A 26484-nucleotide genomic window follows, 5' to 3' on the forward strand; every position below is an offset into this window, starting at 1 on the left:
ACTTCCAAACCGTAACGCTAACATTCTTTATGTTAAGGGACCATTCTTGTCTGCTTGATAACCTCATTTTAAGTGCAGGCTCAAGGAACGGAAACATACCTGGGGTTACTACTCGAGTTTAAAAACACTGTTGGAATATACGTTTTAATTTTAAGAGCGCAGTTAAAAATGTGGAACCGTGTCATAGCAAAAGCTCCCTTCAGAGTTAACTATTGAAATAGGCGATAACTGCAGTTCCCACTGTGGCTCAGCAGTTCAGGAACCTGACTGGTATCATGCGGATGCAGGCTCGATCCCTGACCTTGCACGGTGGCTCAATGATCCAGTGTTGGCGTGAGCTGCAGGTGTAGGTCACAGATGTAGCTCGAATCCAGTGTTGCTGTGGCTGCGGCTGTGGTGTAGGCCGGCAGCTGCAGCTCTGATTCAACCCCTGGGCTGGGAACTTCCATATGCCGACAGGAGGGCTCTGAAAAGGTTTTTTAAAAAAATGTGATAATTAAAAATGGAGTAAGATCTGTAAGCCAAACCCAAAGTTTCTGAACTAAACAGACACTAAGTTTCTGAAATTTTTTAACAACCCCAAACACTAAATGGACAAAAGAGGCAGAGAAATATCTTATTTTTAACTTTATTTTTACTGGTGACACTATTACAGATAGATAGAACGACCACAACCATATTAACAAACCAAAAACCTGTGCACAGAAACAAGATGAAAAAATTGTATCAGCATGTTAACCACAGCCTTTGGATGACAATATGGGTGAGTCTCTCTTCTACATTTCTGTAACTTCCAAGTTTCTATGATGAACACATACTGGGGTTATAATGGAAATACATGGAATAAAGGTAGGTCACCAAAACACTCGGATGAAGACCGTTCCAGAAAGCCAGGACAAAATACTTGACCATAAACCCACAACGACCACACAACCATTTCTCAGCTGTTTTCCGTGTTTCTTCCCGTCTTTGACACACCACGTACTCGTCCTAAACAGCCCAACAGCCAGACCGTGCACAGGTTCGAGGTGTAAACAGCAATGGCGACAGGTGCCAGGAGCCTGGGTGCATTTCTTTTCTTCCACTTTCCTGAAATCTCCCCAAAGTTTGCCATGAGTATGTATTGTACTTGGAATGGAAAAATACATATGCTAAGATTGAATACCAAACACCTAGGATCATTCAAGGAATTTGAGACAAAATAGTTAACCATACTCCCACAACGACAACACTGTTTTAATTATTTTCCGCATGTTTTTCATTTGAGACTGTATGCACACATACTTCACACTGTCATAATCACAAGCTTGTGCACTGAAACGAGATGGAGGAAACACAGCAAGGTGTTTGCGGCAGTTGTTAGGTGCTGGGAATATGGGTGACCTTTTTTTCCTTCTCTCATTTATTTTGAATTTTCCAATTTTTCCTCTGGGTGTGTGTTATGTTTGTAATGGAAACACACATAATCAACCTTGTCATCAGGACACCGTTATAAGGAACATCTGAAACGGTGAGGATGAGCGTGTTTAATTGTAATTCCACGAAAGTAACAGCTATTTGAATACACAGCTGACACAGTTAGGATCATAAACCTGTGCACAGAAACGAGAATAAACCATATGCTGAGGAGTATACCTGTCTTTGGATGGTGAGTAGATGGATTTTTTTTTCCCTCCACTGTTCTGTATTTTCCAAATTATGTTCACAATGGAAAAGTGATGACAGACTTTTTAGTAACGCTACCATATGGAACGTTCAAGGAATTTAAGAAAATAATGCTCAGCTATAAGCAACTACAACAACACCACCACAACGGCTTTTGACTATAAGCATACATTTTTAAACAGGTATAGCTGTAGTATAAATATAATTCTGCGTCCTGTTTCTTCCACTCAGTATTCCGTAAATATATTTCCACGTTGCTACATAACTCTTCATGATTATCATTTTTAAGCAGCTGCGTACGATTCCACAGACATGTTCTCTTAACTGTTTTCCTATTTTTGGCATTTAGACGTTGTTCCTAATTTTCACTAACCTAAGGTTGGAACAGACACCCTGATGTTTGGCAAGCTGCTTTCTGAAAAGGGTCTGCTACTTCGTGCTTCCAAGGGCGATGCACCCGGGCTCACCCGGCCAACGCCAGCGCGGGCTCCGTTTCCCGGTCCCTGCGTCCCCTGGGTGTGGGTTCCAACCGCAGGTCTTTTTATGCCGCTGGCCCTCAGTCACGCTGTGCCACCAACAAGGCCCCTTCTTCCAACCTGCCCGAGCTCTTGCCCGGTGGTTCCCACCCCTTGGCCTTCTGGTCCCTGCTTCTGCTGTCTCTCCTGTCTGCTTCCTCACCCTCCTGGGTCTGGCGGCCTAGCAGGACGGCCGGCTTCGGCTTCCTCCCTCCTGCTTCCCGCTCCCGGTCCACAGCCTCCGTGACTCTGGCACCCCCTCCAGCTCCCACACGCCCTCCCGATCCCTTGCTGGGAGGGTCCAGGAGAGTGAGATTCAGACACATTTCCCCAGCAGGGTTTTAATTTTGATTGCCCAAATTACCTGTTCTTACCTTTCGCTCTCTTAATCTCCAAGATCCTCTTTTTTTTTAAGTTTTTTTTTTAATTTTTTTTAGTTTTTAAATTTTTTTTCCAGCCAACTCAAAGCCAAAAAACTTCTTAAATAGTCATTATGTGAGGGACGGGGAAGCAAAAGGAGCAGGGGAGGCCCACAGAGCACGACCCAGGAAACCGCGAGCCACGAGGTCAGCTTGTGATCACAGGGGAAACTGAGGCCACCAGACAGACAAGAGGACAGCTGGGAGGAAGGGCCCGGCGGCAACAGAACAAATTAAGGCTGCTGGGGAACCTGAGTCCATGTGAAGCTCGAGTTGGCTGTCAAGAACTTCTTCTTCTTTTTTTTTTTTTAAATATAAGTTAGACACAGGGTCGAGGGTCAGGGTTGAGGTGAAGACGAGAATGGAGTTTCACGGTACAAAGCTCTAAGGATACTAGCTCCTGGGCGCCCAGGGTGCAAACAGACTTGTGGCAACACAGACGGACGGACGGAGCCACGTTGCTACTTGTCACTTAAGGCAGGAAGCGCACAAAGGAAGTGACGGAATCGGCGCCTGCGTCCTTATTTACAAGGTGGGAGCCTCCCCTGTGGTTCTCAACCTTCATCAGGCACACTCGTGATCTAGTGATGGTTGCAACCCACTCTTTAAAGGCAAAGACGTAAGATTTACAGGGAAAAGCTTCGGCTTTTGTGAATTCACTCTCAAACACACACCAAGCTGGTTTCAAAAAAAAAAAAAAAACTTGTAATATTTTTGCACGAGAACCACTGCAGGCGACAAGGTGTGGCAACCACTAAATCTGGGGTCACAAAAGGCCAATCCACACACTGCAAAGGCGTATACACAGGGTTAGGTTCCAAGGCGTCGGTGTAGACGGAACGGCTGGAAAGGAAGCTTCAAGCACTTCCTTTTCAGACAGCAAAGCACGAAAGATGGCTTATCTTTCATGGCTACACCTTCAGAGGAATAGTTAGCAGTGAGGCACAACACAATCACTCAAAACGATACTGACGGGGGCGGGGGAGGGTCATAAACGCACGATAAATCTTTCTAAGGATCTAAGATGCGTACAAATATATTCTAATTTGTTGCTCTCTTCCTCCTCCAGAAAAAAAAAAAACAACAATTCCAAGAGTACCGGGCAAGGTACCTCTGCATGTGAGCCATTACCGGTACCACAGTGAATCCAAATACATGCGATCCTGTCGGCTATGATGTGCTATTTTACATACACCTCAGGAATTACGACCTCTAGGTGACGAGAGGGTCATTTACAGGTGATGGGGCAGTTCCTGTAGCCTCGGAACCCCCTGGTGCTTTCCATCGTGGGAGGACAGGGGAAGGGAGGTGTGCGCTGGGCTCCCCCGCGCGCAGGCGCCATTGGACGGGGAAGCGCTGGGACCGAAGGGGCCTGTACCTCCCGCTCCCGGCCAGGCCAAGCCGTCGGATTCACAAAGTCAGATGTGTACAGGCCTAGGGGTTTCCTTCTGCCATCACGGGGGGTGGGTTCCAGTTCTCTGCGGTCTAGGAAGGGTCCGGTCCTGAATGAAGGGCCTCCAACCTCGACCCCTGCGCCCTCAACCCGTGTGGGTGTTCTGGTGCCTGGCCAGGGACAGGCGGTCGCTGAAGACCTGGCCGCAGACGTCGCACTTGAAGTACTTGTCGTCGGCCCTGCCGCTGCCGCTGGTGCTGGCGTGCTCGGTGGGATGGGAGTTCTCCCCGCAGACGCTGCCGGGCTCGAAGGTCATCACCCTGGCGTGGCTCTTCAGGTGCTCGCCGTTGGCCGAGCTGGAGGTGAAGGTCTCCGCACACTCCCCGCAGCCGTAGTAGGGTGCCTCCACCTGGATCTCCTGGTCCTCGCCCTCCTCCTCCGGGTCCTCCACCCCGAGGCCGTCTGGCTCGTCCGCGTCTGCCTCGGGCTCTTCCGCCCTCTCCTCCGGGTCTTCGATGCCCGCACCATCCGGCTCGTCGGCGTCGCCGTTGGGCTGCTCCGCCTCCGCGTTGGGCTGCTCGGCCTCGCCGTTGGGCTCCGCGGCCTCGCCCTCAGGCCCCTCGGCCTCCCCGTTGGGCTCGGCGGCCTCCACGTTCGGCTCGGCGGCCTCCACCTCCGGCTCGGCGGCCTCTACCTCGGGCTCCGCGGCCTCCACGTTGGAGCCCTGGATGCGCAAAACCTCCCGCGGGACCAGGACGTTGGCTTCCACTTCCTGGGCCGCGGCGGCGGCCGCCTCCTCCTCCTCAAGGTGGAGCTTCTGGTGCTTGGTGAGGACCGTGTTGTGGATGAACGACTTGCCACAGTCCTTGCACTCGTAGAAGGGCGAGTCCCTCTTGGGGGGCTCCGTGAGGAAGGACGTGTGCACGAAGGTGGCCCCGTAGTCGTAGGGCTCCTCCTTCTCGTGGGTGCGCATGTGCTCGCGGAGATCGGCCTGGCTGCGGAAGGACTCGCCGCACGTCTCACACGCGTAGCGCTTCTCCTCGGCCTCATCCCTGGGCGGCGCCGCGGGGGCCGCGCTGGGGCCGCCCGCGGCCTCGGCCCTCCCGCCCTGCTCCGGCAGGTCCTCGCCGGCGTGGACGCGCATGTGCTCGCTGAGCACGGAGCCGTGGATGAAGTCCCGCCCGCACACCTGGCACAGCAGGGACGTACCCGCAGGGCTCTTCTGCGGGGCCCGCGGCCCCCGCGGGCTGATGACCAGGGGCTGCAGGAAGGGCTCCTCGTACCTTCGCTGGCCGTAAAACTGGTCTTGCTCGTGGACTTTCTGATGCTCGAAGAGGAAGGAGCTGTGCACGAACGACTCGCCGCAGGCGGGGCACTCGTAGAGCTGCTCGCCCGTGTAGTCCTTTTGGTACTCGCTCACCGAGTGCGTGTGCACCACCGAGTGCGTGTACTCGCGGCTGTCGATGAGGTACTCGCGGCCGTGCACCTTCTGGTGGTCCCTCAGGTCTGCGCGGTCCGCGAAGCCCAGCCCGCAGTCCTTGCAGCCGTAGATGGAGTCTTCGGCCTCGTCCAGCTCGTCCAGCTCGTCCTGCTGCGGCCCCGCGCCGCCTGCGCTCTGCACAACGGAGCCGCCGAACAGCTTCCCCACGTGGAGCTTCTCTCGGGCATAGATTTTCTGATGGGCACCCAGGTCCTCAAGGGTGGCGAAGTACTCCCCACACTCCTTACACTCGCTGCGCACGGGCGGCTCAGCGAACCTGGTCTGAGCTGGGGCTTCGGCGTAACTGGTCTGAGGCTGAGGCTCGGCGTAACTGGTCTGAGGCTGCGGCTCAGCGAAACTGGCCTGAGCTGCCCAGCCTGCGTAACTGGTCTGAGGGTCAGCAGAAGCTAAGCTGCGGATGACAGACCGAATGTAGTTTTTCCCTCCAGAGGGCTTCTTTCTGTCGTGAATCTTCTGATGCTCCGTGAGGTCGGAGCTACGCGCAAAGGACTCGCCACACTCTGGACATTCATAAAATTTCTCTCTAGGGCGAAACGTGAGAGGCTGACCAAAGCGCAGGGAGTGGGTCACGGAGGCGTCGTAGTTCCTGTGCTCAATGTTCTTCTTCTTGGCGCGAGCCTTCTGGTGCTCGCGCACGCCGGAGCCGGGAACAGAGGCCTCGCCGGCCGTCTTGACACCGCTGGGACCCTCTCCGGAAGGCTGTGCTTCGGCCTGGGACGCGCTGCGGGCACCGGAGCCCTGGGAGATGTCCTCCGCGCCGCCCTCGTGAGGGCCCTCCCTGGCGGGAGCTCTCTGCTGCTCACGCAGGCCCGCGAGGTAGGTGGAGGGCGCCCCCTTCTCGCCGCCTCCGAGCAGCTCCCTGCCCCCGCGACCTCTGGGAGGCTTGAGCGCAGCCAGGCTGTGGATGACGGAGCTCTCGAGCCTCCTCCTCTCCAAGCTGCTCTCTCCAGCCGGCACCTGCCGCCGCGAGATGACCCCTGAGCTGTGGACAGTCGACTCCGCGAAGCCCCGCGGCCTGCTGGGCCCCGCGGCGCTGTGGCTTCTCTGAGCCGCGGCAAAGGCCGAGCTGCGAAGAACAGACCTCTCGCCGGCCGCGGCCTCCCGGCTGCTGGCGGGGCTGCAGCTGACGGTGAAGGCCCTCTCGTCCTCCTCGTTCTCGGGGGGTCTGGCTATGGTGTGACTCTTCTGCGACTCGGGGAAGGACACGCCGTGCACGGCAGACTTGTCGTACCCCCGGCCTTCGAAGAGCTCCCTCCGAGAGCGGATCTTCTGCGGCTCGAGGAGGTGGGAGCCCTGCCTGAAGGCCTCCCCGGCGGCTGCAAAGTCGTAGAGCTTCTCTTTCGGGTACGTCTTCTGGCGTCTCCTCAGGGACTGGCCGGGCACGAAGGTCTCCTCGCAGGCTCTGCCCCGGCTTTCCGGCGGGTGGCCCCGGGCGTGGACCTGCTGGTGCTCCCTCAGGGCGGCGCTGTGGTGGAAGGTCTCGCCACACACCCTGCACTCGTACAGCTTCTCTCGGCCGTACAGCCGGGGCAGCTCTTTGGGCGCCGGGCTGGGCTGAAAGGCATCCGCCCGCTCGCCGGCTCGGGCCTCCCGGCCGTGGGTCTTCTGGTGGTCCACCAGCGCCGAGCTGTGGAGGAAGGTTTCCTTGCACACCTTGCACTCGTAGAACTTCTCCTTCCCGTAGATCTTCTGGAGCTCGCTGAAGGTCGGGCTGGGCAGGAAGGGCTCCTCGCACACCTCGGCCTGACCCTCAGCCAGATTCTCCCGAGCGTGGGTCTTGCGGTGCTCGGCCAGAGCAGCGCTCCGGTTGAAGGTTTCACCGCACTCCTTGCACTCGAAGCGCTTCCCGCCCGCCTGGCTTCTCTGCACCTCGCTGATGGCCACGCTGTGGATGAAGGACTCGCCGTACTCGTACAGGCTCTCCCTGGTGTGCATGATCTGATGCTCGACAAACTCGGAAATCACGCCGAAGGACCGCCCGCACTCGTCACACACGTAGGGCATCGCCCCGAGGACCAGCGGCGGCGAGCCCGGCAGGGGCGGCGCGCTGAGGCTGCTCACGCTCGCGGCCTTTCTCACCTCACCGCACTAGAAGCGCCGCTTCCTCGCACAGCCCCTCTGATCGTGCACGGAGCCCTTCCCGTCCTCGTCAAAGGGATAGCGCCGCTTTCTTTCGAGAACTCTCTTCTTGGAAACCAGGCTTGCGTTACACGGAAAGCCCCCTCCCCCCAGGGCCCCGCCCTCGCAAGCCCGCTCCTGGATCACCGCCTCCCTCTTGCTAACCGACACCTCCTTCCAGCCACCGTCCGGCCTGCGGGGGAGCCTCTGCGGCCGATCGCTGGGCTCCCTGGCCCTTCCCGACCTGGAGCTGCGCGCCACGTCTTTGATGAACTTCTCCATGATCACCCCGTGCGAGGACTCGTCCTCACAGATCCCGCGCCGATGCGCCGGCTTTTTGGTTTCGGGCAGCGTCTTCAGACCTGCGAGGAGAGCCCGGGTATCAGGGCCCCTGCGTCCTGCCCTGGGCAAGGCGACCCGGGCCTTCCGCGCCAGCGTGGGAGTGCGCAGTGCCCTGGGCGCCCCTCTGCGTTTGGGCGTGTGCCCCCGGCGCCCCGGGGAAGGCTGCCACTCCTCGCGGCCTCGCACTCACCTCGGCTGGTGCTCGGGTAGGCGCTTCTCCTTGACCTCGACGAGTGGCCCTGGGTCATGTGCGAGTGGCCATCGTCTTCAGCAAGCTGAACCCCTGTGCCAGGAAGAATGCAACACCTCACCCTCGAGTTGAGGACCGAGACGCATGGCCGTAAAGGTCTGCTCTCAGCCACTAGACGCGCCGCGGATACCCTAACCTCTTCCAACCGGAACTTCAGTTAATCCTCCCGACTCCACCTGGAAGCCCCTGAACGCGGCCCACCCCTGTTCGTGGCCCCTCTGAACCCAGGACACCCCTCGCACTGGCCCTCATGGGCCTCCTCCGACGGTTTCCACACCCGCTGTCCACACTCGGCCCTCAGGGCCCCGCTGCCTCCCAGGGCACTCCATGCAGGCCCCACGCAAGGTGTCCCCCAGGGCCTCGGGGCCAGAACCCAGGGTTCCTCCTACACGTGCGCTTGGAGTCTGCAGGGCCACCACTCTGGAAGAAAGGTCAATGGGGGCAAGAGCCGCCCCTGCGCTCCCCAACCCCACACAGCACACTCTTCACCCAAAGCCAGCGTCGTGGCTTCATGGAAGCACGGCCTCGCCATGCCTGCCTCTGCTGGGCGTCCCCGGCGGCAGGGACCGGCTCTTAGTGCTCACCCAGCGAGAGCAGCTTCCGGTAGTTCTCCATGTTGTCCTGAATCGGGTTCTGCAGCTTCCGGTCCTCGGCGAGGTCCCCCATGTCCTGGTACGACACTGTGTCCTACAACGACAGAGGCCGACCTCTCAACATGGTCTGTGGCCTGGCGGCCTGGCAGCCACAACCACAGGCGCAGAAGTGCCCACGACGTTTGGGGACCGAGTGATGCCAGGCAGGTCTTCCTCTCAACCTACTTCGTGGCAATGGGGGCGCCGCACCCCGAGGAAGTCACACACACCTACCCTGCCCTCGGGGAGAAGCAAGGGGGGTGGGGTGGGGTGGGGCGACGGGAGGCCTGGGCTGGGGCGATGCCGACCCCGGGGCCCGCCGCCTCCCCGTCCCCATGGTAAGGACTGTACCGCGAGGCCACACGCCGTGTGTGCAGCCCGGAGCAGCCATGTTTACACAGCGGCCAACGTCCAGGATTAAACAGCAACCACCACCACCAAACTAAGCAAATCTTCAAAACTGCCAGCTGTGAGGAGGTAGGACAAGGGTCTACCCTGGACACAAGCAGCCGTCGCCAGGCACCACTACCACCCTCGACGCCTAAAACTGTGTCTAGTTGCTTTCTCCAAAGAAGAAGCCAGAGTTAGTGACAGACTGAGTGTGTCTCGCACGGAGGGGCTCTGCCTCCTGGAGCACAGGGGTCCCCTCTGACCCCGCACCCCGCCCCTTCCCCTCCCGTCGGTTATCGCTGCCGCCCAAGCTCTGTGTCCGAAACCCAGGCACCACCCGTCCCTCCCTCTCACACACCCCCGTGGTCCTTGCTGCCTCCAGGCCGCAGCCCCAATGACCGAGGCCTCCATCACCTGACCGCAGCCGCCAAAGCCACCACAGGAGCCACCACGGTACTCCAGCCTCTGGCTTTTGCCCCCCAGGCCTCACCTGGCCACAGGCCCCTCCAACCAGCTGCTCCGCAGCTCCTCAAGAGCATGTGCTCAGCCCCCAGCACCACCCAGGGCACCTCCCCGGGGATAACCTGTGCTGCTGAGCACCTTCTCTGCTACAAGACCTGGAGCTCCCAGGGCGGGCCCCATCCTGGTCACCGCTGGTCCGTGCCACCACCCTTCACCCTGCCACGCCCCGGGGACCCTTTCTGGAGGTCCTTCTCCCCTGGCCCACTGCCTCTGAAGACAACAGCCAGAGCTGCCGGCCCTGATATGCACCTGCCATGGCCCAGGCTTCTTACAAGGCACTGCCAACCACCTGTGACCTGCAGCCAGGCCTCACGGCAGGCCTGGCAACACGGCCAGCACGCCTGTCTCATACATGAGGAGACTACGATTCCGCCTAGTTAACCGTCCAAGGCCACACAGCTAGCAGGGGGCAGGGCCCGCTCTTCTGGGCCCCAGAGCCTTTGCTCTGTCTCACTGGTCTGCTCTGTGGACGCACAACTCCCCTGGCTTGTGCTGAGGGCAGAAGCCGCTACAGGACCCCTGTGCCTCCCTGGCTCAGCAGGGCACAGCGGGCGCGGCCAGCCGGGGCCCCTCCCCAGCTCCGGTGGGACTCCAGGGCCTTCCCCGCACAGGAGGAACCCAGGCCTACCTGGGACCTCGCCTCGTAGCCCACCGCGGAGTCTCTGTGTTTGTGCTCCCTTCCCTTCGCAAACGCCTTTCTCTCCATCAGGGGAAGGGAAAGGTCCCGCTGAGGAAATCCTGGAGAGAGAAAGGGCGTCAGGAAGGAGCAAGGCTGGGGGACCTGGCAGGGTCGGGGCGGGGGGTACACGTACTGCTTCTGGGGGTCCTGGCGTACGGCCAGCGGTCACGGGCCTCCAGGTCCCGGCTCCTGCCCCTCCGGTGGTCCTGGTTCCGCTCTCCGTCTCGCTCCCAGTCTCGGTCCCAGTCCCGGTCTCGGTCCCGGTCCCAGTCCTGGTCCCAGTCCCGGTCCCGGTCCCCTGAGAAAGCAGAGTTGGAGGAGCCGGGCGTGGGCTGGCACACAGCCCCCTCCCGTGCACACGCCCTTGAGGGGACCATCCTGCTCTTCCCTGGAGGACGTGCCAGCCAACAGCCAGCCCCTGCAACGGTTCTGGGGCCTGGCCTCCTGGGCCTAGCCTAGAGGGCGCTTCCAAGCTGGGCTGAGGCACAGGCTCGCGGCCCAGACACACCCGGCTTCCCAGCCCCTACGTGGTCAAGTCCACGTCCACAGGACTTCCGACCCTCCACCGCCTGGCCCACCCGGCCGACCTGGACACGCACGTCGCTTGAGTCCAGAGAAAGGAAACACATCCCGGCCCAAAGCAGTGCCCCTTTAAAGAGCTCACTGGAAGACCTTTCACAAACAAAACAGCTTTAGAGGCAAAGGGGTGAGGAACGTGGGCCTCCTGGGAGGCTTGTGGGCACAGCCTGAATTTCAAATAGCTTGACGTATTTTTTCGCATCATTAAAAAAAAAAGCTGTACCTCACTCCGCTTGCCTCTCCCACACCCTCGCCTAACGTACCCCTGGGGAGGTGGAGCTGTTTTCACCGAGGGCTTGGCGCCATTGTGGCTTCTACATAGGGCCACTCGGCAGACTTTCAGGGCCAGCGGGCACCACTGGGCCGGCACTGCAGGTGGCACGACCTGACACTGCTACTCACTGGAGAAGGAGTGGGCGGAGCGCGGCGGCGACTCTGCGGCCCTGCGGCTCATGCTGCTCTCACTGTGGCTGTCACTGCTGCTATCGTCTAGGGGACGCAGACGTGGCCGTGAGGTCCTGGGAGCTCTCGCCTGGGTTCTCTCAGCAGCCCACTGCCCCATACCCCATCCTGCCACCTCCACTCCCCGCGCCACAGGAGGACCCTCAGGTGCCCCCCTCCCCACTGCCGGGCAGGAAGGCGGCTGCGCCCACCCCAGCCCCTCCTCCTAAGGCTCTTCCACCAAGGGTCTCCCTTCCCTCTCGCACCCCTAACCGGGGCAGGGGATTCGGCGGCGGGGACGCTGTCCCAGCTGGGGAGGGGCATGCACCTGGCATCTTGCGGGCAGAGCCCAGGGCACCACTTACCTCCCATGACAGGATGGCCCCACCCCCCGGGGAGGGATCAGCAAGAGGGCCAGCCTCTCGGCGGGGCTCACCTTCGGGCTCGTACATCTCTGCGTGCCACTCCCGCAGGCTGACGAGCGCCTCGCAGTCCCCCGGCCTCCTCGCCGGCGCCCGGGGCTCGACCGGCTCTGGGAGGACCGTCAGTTCTGCTCGAGGACCGAGAGCGCAATGATCTCCTCCTCGGCGCGCGGCCCGGGCTGCAACCAATCCAGGCAGAGGTTTCGGGTGTGAGCGGGGTCTTCCAAGGCCCCACAAATTCCACGTAGAGGAAGTTCCAAAACCGCTGATGAAAGAATTCAGAGTCAGTGGCACTGTCTCCTACGATGGCATCTGGCTCCCGAGACACGTCCCCGTCTAGCTCATACAGATCCGGGGCAAGGCTCCGGCCCCCAGATGACCACAGCCACCCCCTCCCCTCAGAGCCCGCGGGACCCCGTGGGGGTGCAAATCACCTGTTTCAGGAACAGGAGCCTCTCTGGAACGTCAGGACAAGCAGCAATCCACAGGAACAGAGTCAAAACGCCAGGCGCCTGCAGACATTTTAAAGAGAGAAATACACGGACAGATAAACATGGAAGAAATGTAAAGAGTGTCAGGGAAGTCATTCTCCAAATCGCTGTGGACTGAGAGAGCATTGGCGGTGAGGCCTGACAAAGAATCAAGAAAAATCCCATCCCCATGGAGTACAAACCAACCGAGATAAACAGAAAGCTTTCAAATTTTCATTTATGAGACCAGAATAATTTAAAAAACCCAAGACAAAGACAGCATGAACAAACTGTGGACCAAACTCACTTATGAAAGCAGATACAAGTCTTAACACCATTAGTAGTGAATGTTATTCTATGGCGTTCCAGCCAATTACAGCAAGAGAAGAAAAACAAATCTGAGGTATGAAGAAAGAGAGAGAGAAACTATCACTGCCTTGGAGTGTTCCAGTGGCCTAGCGGGTTAAGTATCTGGCACTGTCACTGCTGGGGTGCAGCTTCAATCCCTGGCCTGGGAACTTCTGCATGTTGCAGGTGCGGCCAAAAAAACAACAACAAAAAAAGCCACCTATCACTCTCTTATGTAAGACTGTCCACCCACATATTGCAAATCAATGGAAACAGCTTATCGTGATAATTTAGTAAGAAACCCACTTATAATACACTCCCTAAACATGTACTGACCATAACAAATTTGTGGAAAAAAAAAAAAAGTAAGTCCATTATAAAAATAGAAAAGACTTAAAGAAAGAAAATCGAATCCACAGGCGTAAAAGGATCCATCACGTTGCTGTTGCTGTAGCGTAAAAAGGCAGTGACGGGAGAGCGAGTGTCACTGTGGAGAACCTTGGACTTGGCATTGTTAGACCCCACACGGTCGGGGGGTCAAGTCCACCCATCCCGCGCAGTGGGTGGGGTCAAGGACACTGACGCCGGGGAACTTGACAATGCATCTCAAGGGGACCTGGATCAACATTTTCAAAGTGCACACATCCAAAGGCCAACAAACCAGGAGTTCCCGGGGTGGCTCAGAGGAAATGAACCAGATGAGGATCCATGAGGACGAGGGTTCAAGCCCTGGCCTCGCTCAGTGGGCTAAGGAGCCCATGCTGCCATGCACAAATGCACGAGGTGTGAGGTAGGTTGGCAGCTGTAGCTCTAATTGGACCCCTAGCCTGGGAACTTCCACATCGTGTAAGTGCAGCCCTAAAAAGCAAAAAAAAAAAAAAAAAAAAAAGAACCATTTTAATATAATCTCAGGATTAAGAATTCCTAGTATGAGGCCTGAGGGCAGGAAAACAACATAAAAATAACAAATGAGCTTCTTACCTAAACCATCAAAGCCGAAGTAATAAAACCACCAAAACACACTTGCACCTTTTGACAAAAAGACTGATTTGTTCCAAAATTGTAATGTGACCTCACCATATGCACCTAATTGAGCACTGAGTACTCTCTGAAAGTGGATTTAAAAACAGCAGGGAGTTGCCACCGTGGCACAGTGGGGTTAAGGATCCAGCATCATCGCAGCTGTGGCATGGATTCAATTCCCGGCCCAGGGACTTCCACATGCAGCGGGTGTGGCCAAAAAAAAAGTTTGATGGGGAAGCAACAATTTTTCAAAGAAAATATAAGTACTTGGCATATTTGACTCAGGAAACACAGGAAAATCTAGGGAGGAAATGTAAAAAGACAAAACGAACAAGAGAGTAACTTCGTGAAATTCCCAGGAGCCAAGTATTTACCATGGTACAAAAGCTTTTGAGAGCAGAGATGATGGAGGACTTCCTGCTCACGGAGCACCCAGAGGATCCTGTCACAAGACAGATGCCGACTCCACTGCTGAAAATTCACTAATTCCTTCTCCCAAGAAATTCAGGACCAGAGTCAACAAATATGATCTTCATTAAATGTGCTCAAGATTTTCCGACCAGGCCAACAAATGGCCCTCGGGCAGCAAGCGTGTTGAAAAAGGAGAGATTTTTAACAGAAAAACCTTTAAAAAAAGAAGTCGGGACTTAATCTGCTCCTTCTCACGATGGCAGCACAGCGTCTGAGAGTCAGAGAGGGCCTTGGGAACCGGGTAATCACGGTAACGCGTGGGTCTGTGTGGAGAGAAAACCAGCAGGCTCCATGCTGCTTGCGGCAAGGAAAATTTTATAAAGGCAACTGGGCCTCTTACCAAATAAAAATGTCCATGTCCAGTCCTACTAATTCTAACGCTATGGATCGACCCCAGAGGTACGGAACAACACACAGGCCAGGGTGTACTCGCCCAAGTGCGGCTCTGAGCACGGACAAAACACGGTTCCGTTCCCAGGATGACTGTGAGTCTTTTTACAATAACAAGGCAACTGTAAATAAACGGACATGAGACGCCCTCTGAGACAGTGAAGAGCCAAACGGGACCCGACGGTGTGTAGCGCACGCTGAGAAACCACACACAGAGAGGCGTTTGCGCAGACGACGGACAGGCCTGATGGTGACTGCCTCTGCCGAAGGGAGCCAGGAGCCAGGGCAAGAAGGGCAACTCACTTTTTCACTGTACTTTCTCCTTTTGGGTTTCGGTTTTATTTTTATTTTTATTTTTTTACCATGAGGGTGAATGACCTAGTCAAAAAAATACCTTTGAAGTTCAAAATAAAACAATAAACAAAAGCACCAGTAGGGGCGGCGTTTGGAGACTGCTGCTGCCCAGCGTGGGTGCAGAAGCACTAACCCCTGAACACTCAGGGGTCTCCTCCCCTCCCCTGGCCAACCCGTCCTCCCATTTGACTCCCAGGTTACACCCTCAACTGGCTGTTTGCACACTGATACGACAGGCAATTTAGAAAACCCCAAACAATCAACTTTGAAATGTCTCAGACCCAAGACAGCTGCAGGGTAGGATACCCATCAGACCTCTAGCCACTCTCAGTACATAAATGCAGTGCCATTCCCCACTCAAGAGATTCGACTTCTGAACTCCAAGAGGCCGCTCCGCCGGTGAGCACAAAGACACGGTTCCCCACAGCTCACGGAAGCACCGCTTACAACCACAAAGAGCAGAGGCAGGTAGGAGAATGCTCGAGCAGAGTCCAGTGGCAGAGACCTACTGACCACCATGCGGCAGACGTGAAAATCAAAATGGGTACGAATTTTCTGCCCTATGCAAACCAACCGAAATAAAAGCAAGCCAGAAAAAAGGAGGGGGGAAATATTTTGCAACACAGATGACAGTTAATATTTGAAACGTATAAAGCTTATAGAAAGCAGTAAGGAAAAAGTAAGTGGCTCAATATGGAAATAAAGAGCATTAATAAAGAGTTCATAAAATTAGTATTAAGAGCTAGTACGTACATCGGAAATCAAGAACATGTAAAATACTACAGTGAAGACTCTCTGGGCCACCAAATGGGCAACTATTCCAAAGATAAAAATCCAGCTGGCAAGAGGCTGCTGGTACGAATGAGAATCCTGTCTCTGGATGTCACTTCAGCATATATTTTAAAAAGTTAAAAACGCCCATTCCTTTTGAACTGGTGAGTCTCCATTTAAGGACAAAGATAGTCAGGTAGATAAAGTATAAGGAACAAGGAGCTAAAAAAGGTAGCTGCCCATTGCAATCAAGTCCTGTGGGTACATCTGATCCCAAAGCTGCTGCAGTAAATGCCCACATGGGAGATCACTTCACCCGAGGAGCACATGGCCCGTGAACGTGCTGCCGTGCAAGGGCGGTGCCAACACAGGGCGCAGATGCCGTCGCAACCACCAGGCAAACTCAGGGAAGGGAAACTCTGGCAGCCTTCTCTGCCAGGGTCACCTGACACCAGGCGGACCCATGAGGGAGTCAAGTGACCCCAGCCCTCACCTCCAACTCACCTGGCCCCCGGGAAGCCCCAGCTCCCAAGGGAACACCTCTTGTGACAGCACCACTGGCCAATCAAAAGCACAGCTGCTTTACCCACATGGCCCCCCCTGCCCCAGTCCAGCTTCTGCCTCCGTGGCAACAGCCCAGCCCACCAGGGAAGAAAAGAGAAGCCAGGCGTTTGGAAGCGGCAGCGAGGAGCAGAGCAGCAGAAAGGAGTCGTCAATGGGCCTGCCCAAGGCCACCACAGGAAGCCTGTCTAGAGTCCCTCCAAGCCCGAGGCGAGCCGGAGAATGAGGAGCCCAGCAGAGAGTGAGGGCACCTGCGCCCACGCTGACCTCCAAGGGCTGCCCTCTCAGCGCTGTAGTCCCATCCTCGCAGCCCTGGCACACAGCAGGTGTTCCATAACCTCCTTTCTTTCTCTCTCTCTCTTTTTTAAACAAAAACTTCTACGTCCAATCTAGGAGCGTCAAACTCGTAGCCCCTGACCGTGAAGTGCCACTGCAGGAACACGGGGAGATGGTGGTACAGGACGGAGCAGAGCGGAAGGGACTCCGGGAGCACTGACTGGTGTTAAGAGGCCTCTGCGAGCCTCGACCTTTCCAGATTCACGCCCAGCACGAAGTGAGACTCAAAGGCCATCCGGACACCACGAAGACGCCGCTCAGGAGCGAGCCAGGCCCTCCACAGCACGCTCCAACACGACCTTGGAAGCCCTCGCTGCCACCACCGAGGAAAGCAAAGTGCAAGATACAGACATGGAGCAAGCATTCTTTTGAACTGAAAAAGCTCGTCAGTTAATATGGCAAGAACAAAAATTCCAGGAATAGCAAAATAAACAAATTCCTGTTAATAAATTCAACAAAGTATTTGTAACTCCAAACAAAAATTTTTAAATGTATAGAAGGACAGAGAGCAAGTCCTCAATGAAGGAGGCCTCCGTCTTCGCACAGGAATACAAAACCTGTTGGCGGTCCTCCCTTGAACACAAAAAGGCAGGAACTTTGACAAACCAGGAATCCAGTTCCTCCCGAAAAATAAAAGCGCAGAAACATCAAGGCAATTCCGAACAAGAAAGTCTGTGTGTGGCATGGGTGAGGGGCTGTCTGTAAAGGGACCCAACATGTGGAAACATACTTCTAACACAACAGCAGGGAGCAGGGGCTGGGCCAACACCCTGAAGGAACACAACATGGTCCAAAAGCGGGCCTGGGTAAACGTACATCACACATGGGGACTTCGTTTACAGTAAAGGGAGATTTTTAAGTCAAGAAAAGCAGTAACTGTTTAAATACAAACTGGCACGTTTCTGAGGACTAAAGAATGAAAGATCATCTCACTGAAGACGACAAGAGGGGACAGCCAACACCTCCATTTCTGACGAGCTGTTCAGGGATGGATTTCTGAGAAGGCTGAAACAGGCCTCTGACATCAGGAAAGATCAATAAAGCCAGTGCTGGCATCTGGCCTCTCTCCCCAAAATTCTGAATTTCATCCCTAGAAGGCCAAGGCCAAACATACTTCATTCTGAGGAAAATGAATCACTACACTCAAAAACCAGCATTCCTCCAAAAATTTCACTCCATAAGGAGGGAAAACAGATAAAATCTCTAGCAAAATGTTATATAACGTTATGTTTCTAAGAAATGTTGTAGCTTTATTTTCTGGTTACAAACATAAAAAACAGTACAGCATTCAAATGTTATGGAGGAGTTCCCGTTGTGGCGCAGCAGAAACGAATCCGACCAGTAACCATGAGGACGCGGGTTCGATCCCTGGCCTCGCTCAGTGAGTCTGGGATCCAGCGTTGCTGTGAGCTGTGGTGTAGGTCGCAGACGTGCCTAGGATCTGGTGTTGCTGTGGTTCTGGCACAGGCTGGCGGCAACAGCTCCGATGAGACCCCTAGTGTGGGAACCTCCATATGCTGTGAGTGTAGCCCTAAAAAGACAAAGACAGAAAAAAAAAAAATCAAGTATCATGGAACCTCTAACATAGAAACTGCAAGCCACACCCACTGATCAAATGTGTTCCTATATTAAACGTTCTAAAATCTACGTATACAGTGACATCTAGTTTTTACCAAAATGAGATTACACTCCACAGGAGTCCACTGTACAGATACATCGGCTCACTTGAACCTGATGGCAATGACCAATGTAAAAAATGTTTAAAGTCGTCAGTGAAAATACCAAGGGGTAATATTGTGCAACGTACGTGGCACCCTGACTGCAAACGTGCTCATTTTTTATGTGCAGAGAAAACAAAGAGGATGTGCACACAATGGAATAAAAGGCAGTTTTCAGAAAGCAAAGCTACAGACGGAGATGTACTCGTACGGCAGTTCTTGCAGATGTCGTTAAGTAGCTGCACCATGTTAGGTACACGTGCGTGCAGGCGCACACACGCGCACACACAGACGGCCAGAGACGGCCAGTGCGATGCACCCGGGCTACAGGCTCCACCAATGGCACATCATGCCCCCTCACAACCAAATACTGCCTGACTCCCGACACACTTCGCTCTTGGCTAAAGCACCCATGAGGTGGGCGTGACGATTTATTTTTAAAAAAATGCTACGTAGGTCCTTAAACATATGGACGTGCATACAAACCAAATCAGAAGAAAACTGCCACACATGCTTGTGTTAAGACTACTCAGAGTGAAGGATGTCAGAAAAAAATTACTAATAAAGGCTAACTTCCTTTCACACGTCAACTTAGAATGTTCTTTTACGTTCAGGACACTCGGTTTGGAAGCAAGCCCCCCCCCCCGCCCCCCGTCTGTGCCTCCTCTCCCTTCTGCTGTGACGGCTCGTCAGCACCCCTCCCCTCCGCAGGCCCCCCTTGCTCTCCGGCCACTGGCAGTACCCATGGAGGCCTGCACTCTCCGCACGCCCTGGGGCCAGGGCGGCCCTGCGGGGGCTCCGCACCCAGAGCCTGACCTCACTGCCAGCCGGGCTGTCTCGGGTTCACACCCGTCAGCTCCATCTCCTGGCTTGGAGAGGAGCCTCCACGTCTCCCTCTGGAGCGGGGGTCCCAGCGAGAGTCACGGAGCAGCCAGGGGCGGGACCTGAGAAGGTCTGACCCCACTCGGAGGACACCCAGGGACCCAGCCCGACTCCAGGAGGGCAGGAGGGGAGGAGAGGTGACAAGCCGTGGGCACCAGTGGTACAAAGTCCCTCTCCACGTGGGCAGAGGGGACCCCAGGGCTCCCGCTCTTCTTCTACCTCCGCGACCTGTCCTTAACCCACCGCCCATCATGCCTAGGCAGGAAGCCCACGTGCTGTAAGCACGGCCCGCAGAGCGAGTTCCATGTGTGAGCAGGACCGTCTGCGACCACAGTGGTGCTGCCTGCCCCTGTGGTCCGTGTGGAGACCCTGAGGCCACCCCCTCAATAGGTCACAGCATTTTACTTCTGCTTCATAAAAAGGCACAGAAAACAAGAGCACGGTCTCACAACGAATTTATTTGAAACAGATGGAATTCTTGCCACAAGCAGGGGGTCTCTGGCCTCCATCGGGATCAGAGGGTCAAGGGTCCAAGTGACCTGGGAGGAGCTCAGCTAAAGCAGCGTCTCAATGCACACGTGGCAGGACGTGGGAGGAGAGGTAAGGAAATGCCGTGGCCCCCGCGACCTCGGGCTCCCACGTCCCCCCAAGAGTGCGAGGAGCTCCGTGGTATCTTCTTCAAGCCCCGTTCTACTTACGTCCTGGGGTCCCTCATCATGGTGCACCTCGCTTCAGGCCCTTGCTCGTGCTACCTACCTCATGAAAGGGGCTGGAATTGAGAACTTTAGGTCAGGAACCGAGGAGGTTACTCTCTCCGTTTCTCAGGGACCGCGGGGCGTCCGGCCTCTTCTCTCCTCTCGTTGGCTCCATCCTCCCGCCTCTTTCTGCAGGCTGACATCTCTGCTTCAGCAGGCCCACGGAGCACAGTGCTGCCCCAGGCCAGGCCTCACCTCCCGGGCTGGGGCCCTCTGCTCGCCCAGGCTCTCCGAGACGTGTGCACGCCAGGCTCGAGGCCATCCAGGGCGTGGTGCTCACACCTGGGGTGCCTGTGAGACATGCGCCTGTCTCTCCAGGGCGATGGTTTAGAAGGTCTGTGATTCCCCAGCAAGCACTCCAGGAGCCAGGCTTGGTGAACCAGTGCTCTAGGCTCAAGGGTCCAGTCTGGTCCAATCAACTGTGACTGCGTGCATGTGGACAAGAGGGGCTGTTCGGGTAACAATTTTACAGAGGCGTGTGGGCGTGGAGTAAATGACCACTACCCCAACCACGCCAGCCACAACTCCCCCTCTGTTCTGCTGGATGGCCCCTCTCAGAGCATCACCACATGGCCCTGGGCCTGCCTTCACCACGGAAGCTTGGCACTTACCACTCTGCAGCAACATCTCCTGGCCGTTGTCCGCTCTCGAGGAACTGCCCCCAACCCCAATTTTAAAAGGCAAGAAATAGCATCTAAGAGTTGAGTTTTCGGGTCAGCCCCGAAACGATTCAACACAAAGAGCTGCTTTAAAGGGACAAAAACGTCTTCTGTGCCAATATGACACATTGGACCATATTTTTATACCAATAATTGACTGATAGGATTTTTATGGGGAGAGGGCATGAAAAGGCAGGCCGCAAAGCATGGCTCATCCACCATCTACAGGGGAGCCCACCCTGCGCCCTCGGGTCAGATCTGATCTGGTTGGCGACGGGGGAGGGCAGGGGCTGCAGACGGGGGCTCCTGGTATCCTGGTGATGCTCTAGCAAGAGCGTCGCTGCAGCCAGCTGGTTATCATCAGGCCACCTTACAGGCCAGGGCTATCAAAGTGGGGCCACAAGCTCTCATTCTGATTCCATACTCACCACACAACCTTCTCATTATGGTTTCGCCTCCCATGTAGGTCTGCCTACAGGGAGAAAACACGCTCATCACACGCTCTTCTGAGGAGCCGGGCCCCTGTGGTGTGAGCCCCCCGGGAATGAATACACCCGGACGGACACAGTGGGCACATCAAGTTTCAGTCACACCGTCTTCTGAAGCAAGCCAGTAAGTCATTATGGCTTAACTTCATTAAGTGGATCTACCAACACACGTCCTTAGGCGAAGAAGGGTTTCTGAGTCTCCACAGGCCTGGGCGCCAGATGCTGGGTACCTGGAGCATTCGCTGAGGCCAGGAACAAGCCAATCCACCCCCAGAGGCCCACTTTCCCTGGGTGGTAATACACCATCAGCATGGCCACTCTCCTGGTAAGCATGTCCTCTTGTTCCCCGTTTAACTGGAGTGCTCATTTAATAGCCACTGAGGCCAAGGACTATGTCGCTCCCTTCTGGAGACCAAAGTCTAGCATGACCCTGTCCTGGATCAGGCGTGCTATCAGCGGCTGCTATTCTGCTCACCTGCCCACATAAGATGACCCACTGAGACTGGTCTGAATGAGTCAAAACCACGAACAAGGCGTACAAGCCCTACTGAGTCCCTCTCTTCAGTCATCTGTTCAAACCCATCCAATTTCACTTATCCCCCCTTCTATGACCTTCATCCAAGCCTCACCTCCCGGGCTGGGCCCCTCTGCTCGCCCAGGCTCTCGCCCAGACCCGAGGTGGTCCTGTACCCACTGTTTCTACCCTCCCCTTCTGACCCTGCAACCAAACGATACTTTTAAATCACAGATCTGATTATCACATGGGTTCCATGGTTAAGTACCTCGATGGCTTCCTGCGGTGCTTCAGATTAAGCCCAAGTACTTACCAGTGACTGCAAAGCCTTTCACAAGGCAGCCCCACTTTTCTTTTTCCCACGTCAAACACCATGCATTTCTTCCCTTTATTCTAGGCTTCCAGTCTAAACTAGATCCTGGACTTTCAGCTCCCTTAAGAATACTGTTCTCATGACACAATACCGTCCACCGTGTCGGGGTTCAGCCTAATGTCCCTCCCTTTCCCAGGGAGACCCTAATGTGGCCTCTCCCAGATGAAGGTGAGTGTCTGTAGTGAACGTTCTTTCAAAGGCATGAATCACACAATTATTTTTTTCGACGTGTCTCACTATCCAATAAGCTATAAGCTCCAGGAAAAATTTCCTTTCCCACGAGGCCATGTTGGATAGATGAATTGATGACTCGTACCCACTAAGAGAGAAGGAGCAGGTCTGAAGGAGCAGCTGAGGGTTGGGAAGAGGATGGCATGAGGCCAAGAAAAATTGCTGGTGAGTACACAGTCCACTGGAAGAGCACGAACAGAACACGTGTGCAGTAGGACAGTGTTGGGGAGGAAGGACATGCTCACTCCACGGATGGGTGGCACTGTGAGAAGGGGAGTCAGCTCACCTGGACAGCAGCCACCTAGCGTGTGGACCTAGGCCCTCCTCCTCTTGCCAGTCGGGTAGAGCTGGGGAAAAAAAAGGAAACGTGAGACACCAAATTTACTTTTCAATTACTGGATTTCCCAGGCTGGAAATGACCCCACAGTAGCTGCAACTTTACCTCCTACAGTGACAGAAATGTAATCAGACCTGGAAGAACAGCTTTCCCTCTCAGAATGGAAGAGCCATCAACACTGCTCCCTGAGGTATATGTTGTACCCTGGGCTGTAATCTCAGCCTTTTCCCAATGAGGCTATGCCAATGGGTGTGCAAATCAATCCCTCAGTGTCGCAGAGCCTTGTCTAAGAAGCAGAGCAAAACAACAAAGGAGCTTGGGATTAAGACACCAATTCAAGAACCCAATGTTCCACTTATTACCTATATTGCACTGGCCATCTCTCTAAAGGCAAGGGACATATATTGCAGATAAATATTAGAGTAAAACGTGACTAAAAGAGGCAGTATTATTTACTGTTAATTACGTGCCTCACACAGCACTTAGCATCTTATTTTATCGTCTCTGGTAATTTTCACCATAACACTATTAATTTTCTAGTTTTCATTTCACAGAAAATAAGCAGAGGCTCAGAGAACTCAACCTCAGAGCCCATGGCAAACTATTATAGACAAACTATTGTCATTTTAGAAAAAAGTACATCTAAGACATTTTTCAAGGAAACTACGTGGAGTAATGACTTCTTAGAAAGGTGAGTTGAAACTCAAATTCTATCATTTGATAGCCAGTGATGCAGGGCCAAAAACTTAATTGTGCTGTAAACATAAGTAACATGTGGGACGGCTTATTTTAGGACCTGAGTGCTATTATCCTGATTACCGTTAGGAAATGACATCATTACCTGAACATTACATTAACCCCACATTTGGGGTCATCGATTTGCTCCCTGTGGGTTACACATGTTTCAAGTCCCACTGTGCCTCAGAGCACGCGTTCAAGCGGAGGCTCCTAGGGGAAGTACCTTCATGACTACGGCTCTGGTGTATGTTATTAACACCACTCTCTGCAGGATGTAAGAGCAGTTTCTCCCACCACAAACTGGAAAAGTAGGAACCCACAGCGTCCCGCCCTGGCCTCGCCCCTCCCCAGACGGGGCGCCACGCCCCGCCCCGCCCCACCCCCTTTCCGCTGCCACGTCCCCCTCAGGACCTTCCGCGGCTCGGCACTCTCCGGGCCATCTACGGGCTGGAGGCCTTCTCCTCCTACCTCGCTCAGAACCGCCCACCCTCGCAGCTCGTAGGCACAGCCTCCTCCGTTCTCTCACTAAGGATCCCGCCCATCTCCAAATGCATTAAAATTCCCAGTTTCCGCCTCTGTGACCCACCCCACAGGCCACTGCACAGAACCACTGCGCCGACGTGCGGCCGCAGGAGCGTGCCGCGGCGGCAAGCAGCGGTTCACCTTGACGGCGCAAGGGCACCGCCCAGCGGAGACCGCACCACCTCTCCGAACGTCTCAGGCTCTCAGCCAGACCCCCACCGGCGCTCTAAGTGGCGCATGCGCAATAAGGGTGGCGAGGCTCTGCAGCCACACCTCCAACCTGCCCCTTGCGGCTCCCATTGACGATGGCACCTGCGCAGTACACCTCGGCTGCCATCTATCGGCCAACCAACGTAGTGCTAGAGTGGGCAGGCCTCTGCGCTGCGATCAGTCACTCAGGACACGAAAGTCCTACCCTGGAGCCCGCCCCCTGCAGCCAGCCCTGCTGTCATTCAAGATGGCGCCTGCGCAGTAAGCCTCGGCCGCTAGTCCGCCCACCAACTTCGCGCTGGAGTGGGCAGGGCCCCGCCACCCCTCCCTCGGGCCCTCCCCGGCAGCCGGCACCAGGCTTTCAAGATGGCACCTGCGCAGCTAGCCTCAGCCGCCACCTGTCGGCCCCCAGAGCACTAGGTGGGTATGGCTCTGCAGTCCCCCCCCTTGAACTGCCCAAGCAGTACCACTGCCACTCCAGATGGGCCTTCCGCAGTAAGCCTCGGCTGTCACGCCTAGGCCAAAGTATACAGCGCTGGAGGGAAAATGGTCTACAGTCCGGTGTAAGGTCATTTAAAGCACAAAGCCCCACCCTCAGACCCGCCGCCTGCAGCCAACCCACTGTCATTCAAAGTGGTGTCTCCGTGGTAAGGCTCCATCTCCACCTGTCAGTCAGCAGAGCACCAGAGTGGGCAAAGCTCTGCAGCCCCTCCCTCAGCCCATCCCCTGCATCCAACCCACTATCGTTCAAGGTGGTGCCAGCACAGTAAGCCTCAGCCTCCACATGTCAATCAACAGAGCCCTAGGGCGGGCCAAGCTCCACAGCCCCTCCCTCGGCCCGCCCCCTGCATCCAACCCACTAGCATTCAAGATGGCGCCTGCACAGTAAGCCTCAGCCGCCGCCTGTCAATCAACATCAGGCCGGAGCGGACAACGTTCCGCAGCCCCTCCCTCGGCCCACCCCCTGCAGCTCCGCCGCGATTCGTGTCAGTCAACACACGCCGCGCAGAGTAGGCAGGGCTCTGCAGCGCTGTCCGTCCCCAAGACCGCCCACGGCCCCGCCCCGCAGCCCACAGACAGGGTACCTGCGCAGCAGTTTGGGGGCACCCCCCAGCACCAGCAGCCCCGCAACCCAAAGATGAAGGCAGACACATCGCAGGATGAAAGCAGTCCAGGAAGACAACTATAGGGGAAGGGGTGAACCTCTGTGGCTCCCCAAACCTAACCAAGGAGAAACAGCGGGCCCAAGACTGCCCGTAGCCTTCAGGACGAACAGCCCCAGAGCAACAAGAGGGTCAGCAAACTCTAGGCCACGTGGACCCAGCCAATAAAACAGACCCCCAGTCACCTGCCGTTACCCAGTCTCACACGTAAGAGTTCAGACCCCACGCCAGTCAGGGTGACACGCTGCGGCAAGCGTCTGCGGCAAGCATCTGCGGCCAGACCCGTGACCAGCAAAGAAAGTGTGAGGAAGCAGGACCTCGCAGCCTTCAATCGCCACCAAGAACACGCGCACCACTGCCCTAAGACCCACCCTTTCGGCTAGCCAGCCAAGACCACGCCTGCGCACAAGCCCCAGCTGCCCTTATCAAGGATGGCGCCAAGGTGGGGGGGCCACCTCCTCCAAATGGTCACAGCCCAGAGACTGGCAGTCTCGACAGCTCTTGGCAAAGCCCCAATCCCCACCAACCAATCAGGATAACGTCTGCACAGCCAATCTTGGCCGCCCACATCAAAGATGGCGCCAGGATGGGTGGGGCCCTAAGCCTGTCACCGCCCACAGAAAATAGCCCTTGGCCCTGCCCCTTAAGGCCCTTGGCCCCTCCCACCGCCACTGCGGCAAACAAACCCCGCCCCTAAAGACCAGCATGGATGTCCAGGCAGCCAGAGGAGACCTGGCCAGTTTGGGACCCTGTGGCATAGGAGTCCTCTGCAGCCCTCGGCCCAAGCCAAGGAAAGCCGGGGCGCCCCGAGACCGCCCACGGTTCTTAGGGACGGTCCACCGCTTCTCCAGCAGCCACCCACCCCAGCAGACTGAGGTGACAGGAGCCCGCGGCCGCAGCCAGCCATCCCTGTTCCCCGCTACGCTCAGGAAAAGTGGCATAGGAGACCCCACCCCAGACCCCGGACGGTCGCGCAAGATGGCGCCGCCGCGGCAAGCGCGGCAGCCCCAGCCCACTGACCGGGGTCCCAGACCTGCAGCGTCCCGTCCGGCACACCGTCCAGAGGCGGAGGTGCGGGTCAGGCAGCCGGACTCACCTCACCGCACCTCACCACACCGCCCCAGCAGACGGCTCAGCCACGGCGCAGCCCGCACACTGTCTAGTGCACCCACACGGCCCCGGGCGCCCGGCGGCGCCGCCAGCCCACAGTGCACATGTCCACTTCTCTGCTCCGACCTCGTCCTCCCGCGGTTCCCAGCGTCTGCACCGAGCCAGGGCCCGCGACTCCTTGTCAGCCTCTCT

At 56.0% G+C, this 26484-nt stretch overlaps 1 protein-coding gene across 1 annotated transcript; it reads right to left on the reverse strand.

Annotated features, from left to right (window-relative positions):
- PEG3 (paternally expressed 3) lies at window positions 613-26470 on the reverse strand. The gene is given in 11 exon segments (XM_021095134.1): window positions 613-7973; window positions 8144-8236; window positions 8788-8890; window positions 10376-10485; window positions 10560-10724; window positions 11408-11494; window positions 11883-12133; window positions 12303-12380; window positions 19949-21078; window positions 22499-22559; window positions 26279-26470. Coding segments are annotated over 7 exon segments (4410 nt in total). The 5' UTR covers window positions 11899-12133; window positions 12303-12380; window positions 19949-21078; window positions 22499-22559; window positions 26279-26470; the 3' UTR covers window positions 613-4137.

The sequence above is a fragment of the Sus scrofa genome, chromosome 6 (genome assembly GCF_000003025.6).
Source record: "Sus scrofa isolate TJ Tabasco breed Duroc chromosome 6, Sscrofa11.1, whole genome shotgun sequence".
NCBI classification, from domain to species: Eukaryota; Metazoa; Chordata; class Mammalia; order Artiodactyla; family Suidae; genus Sus; species Sus scrofa.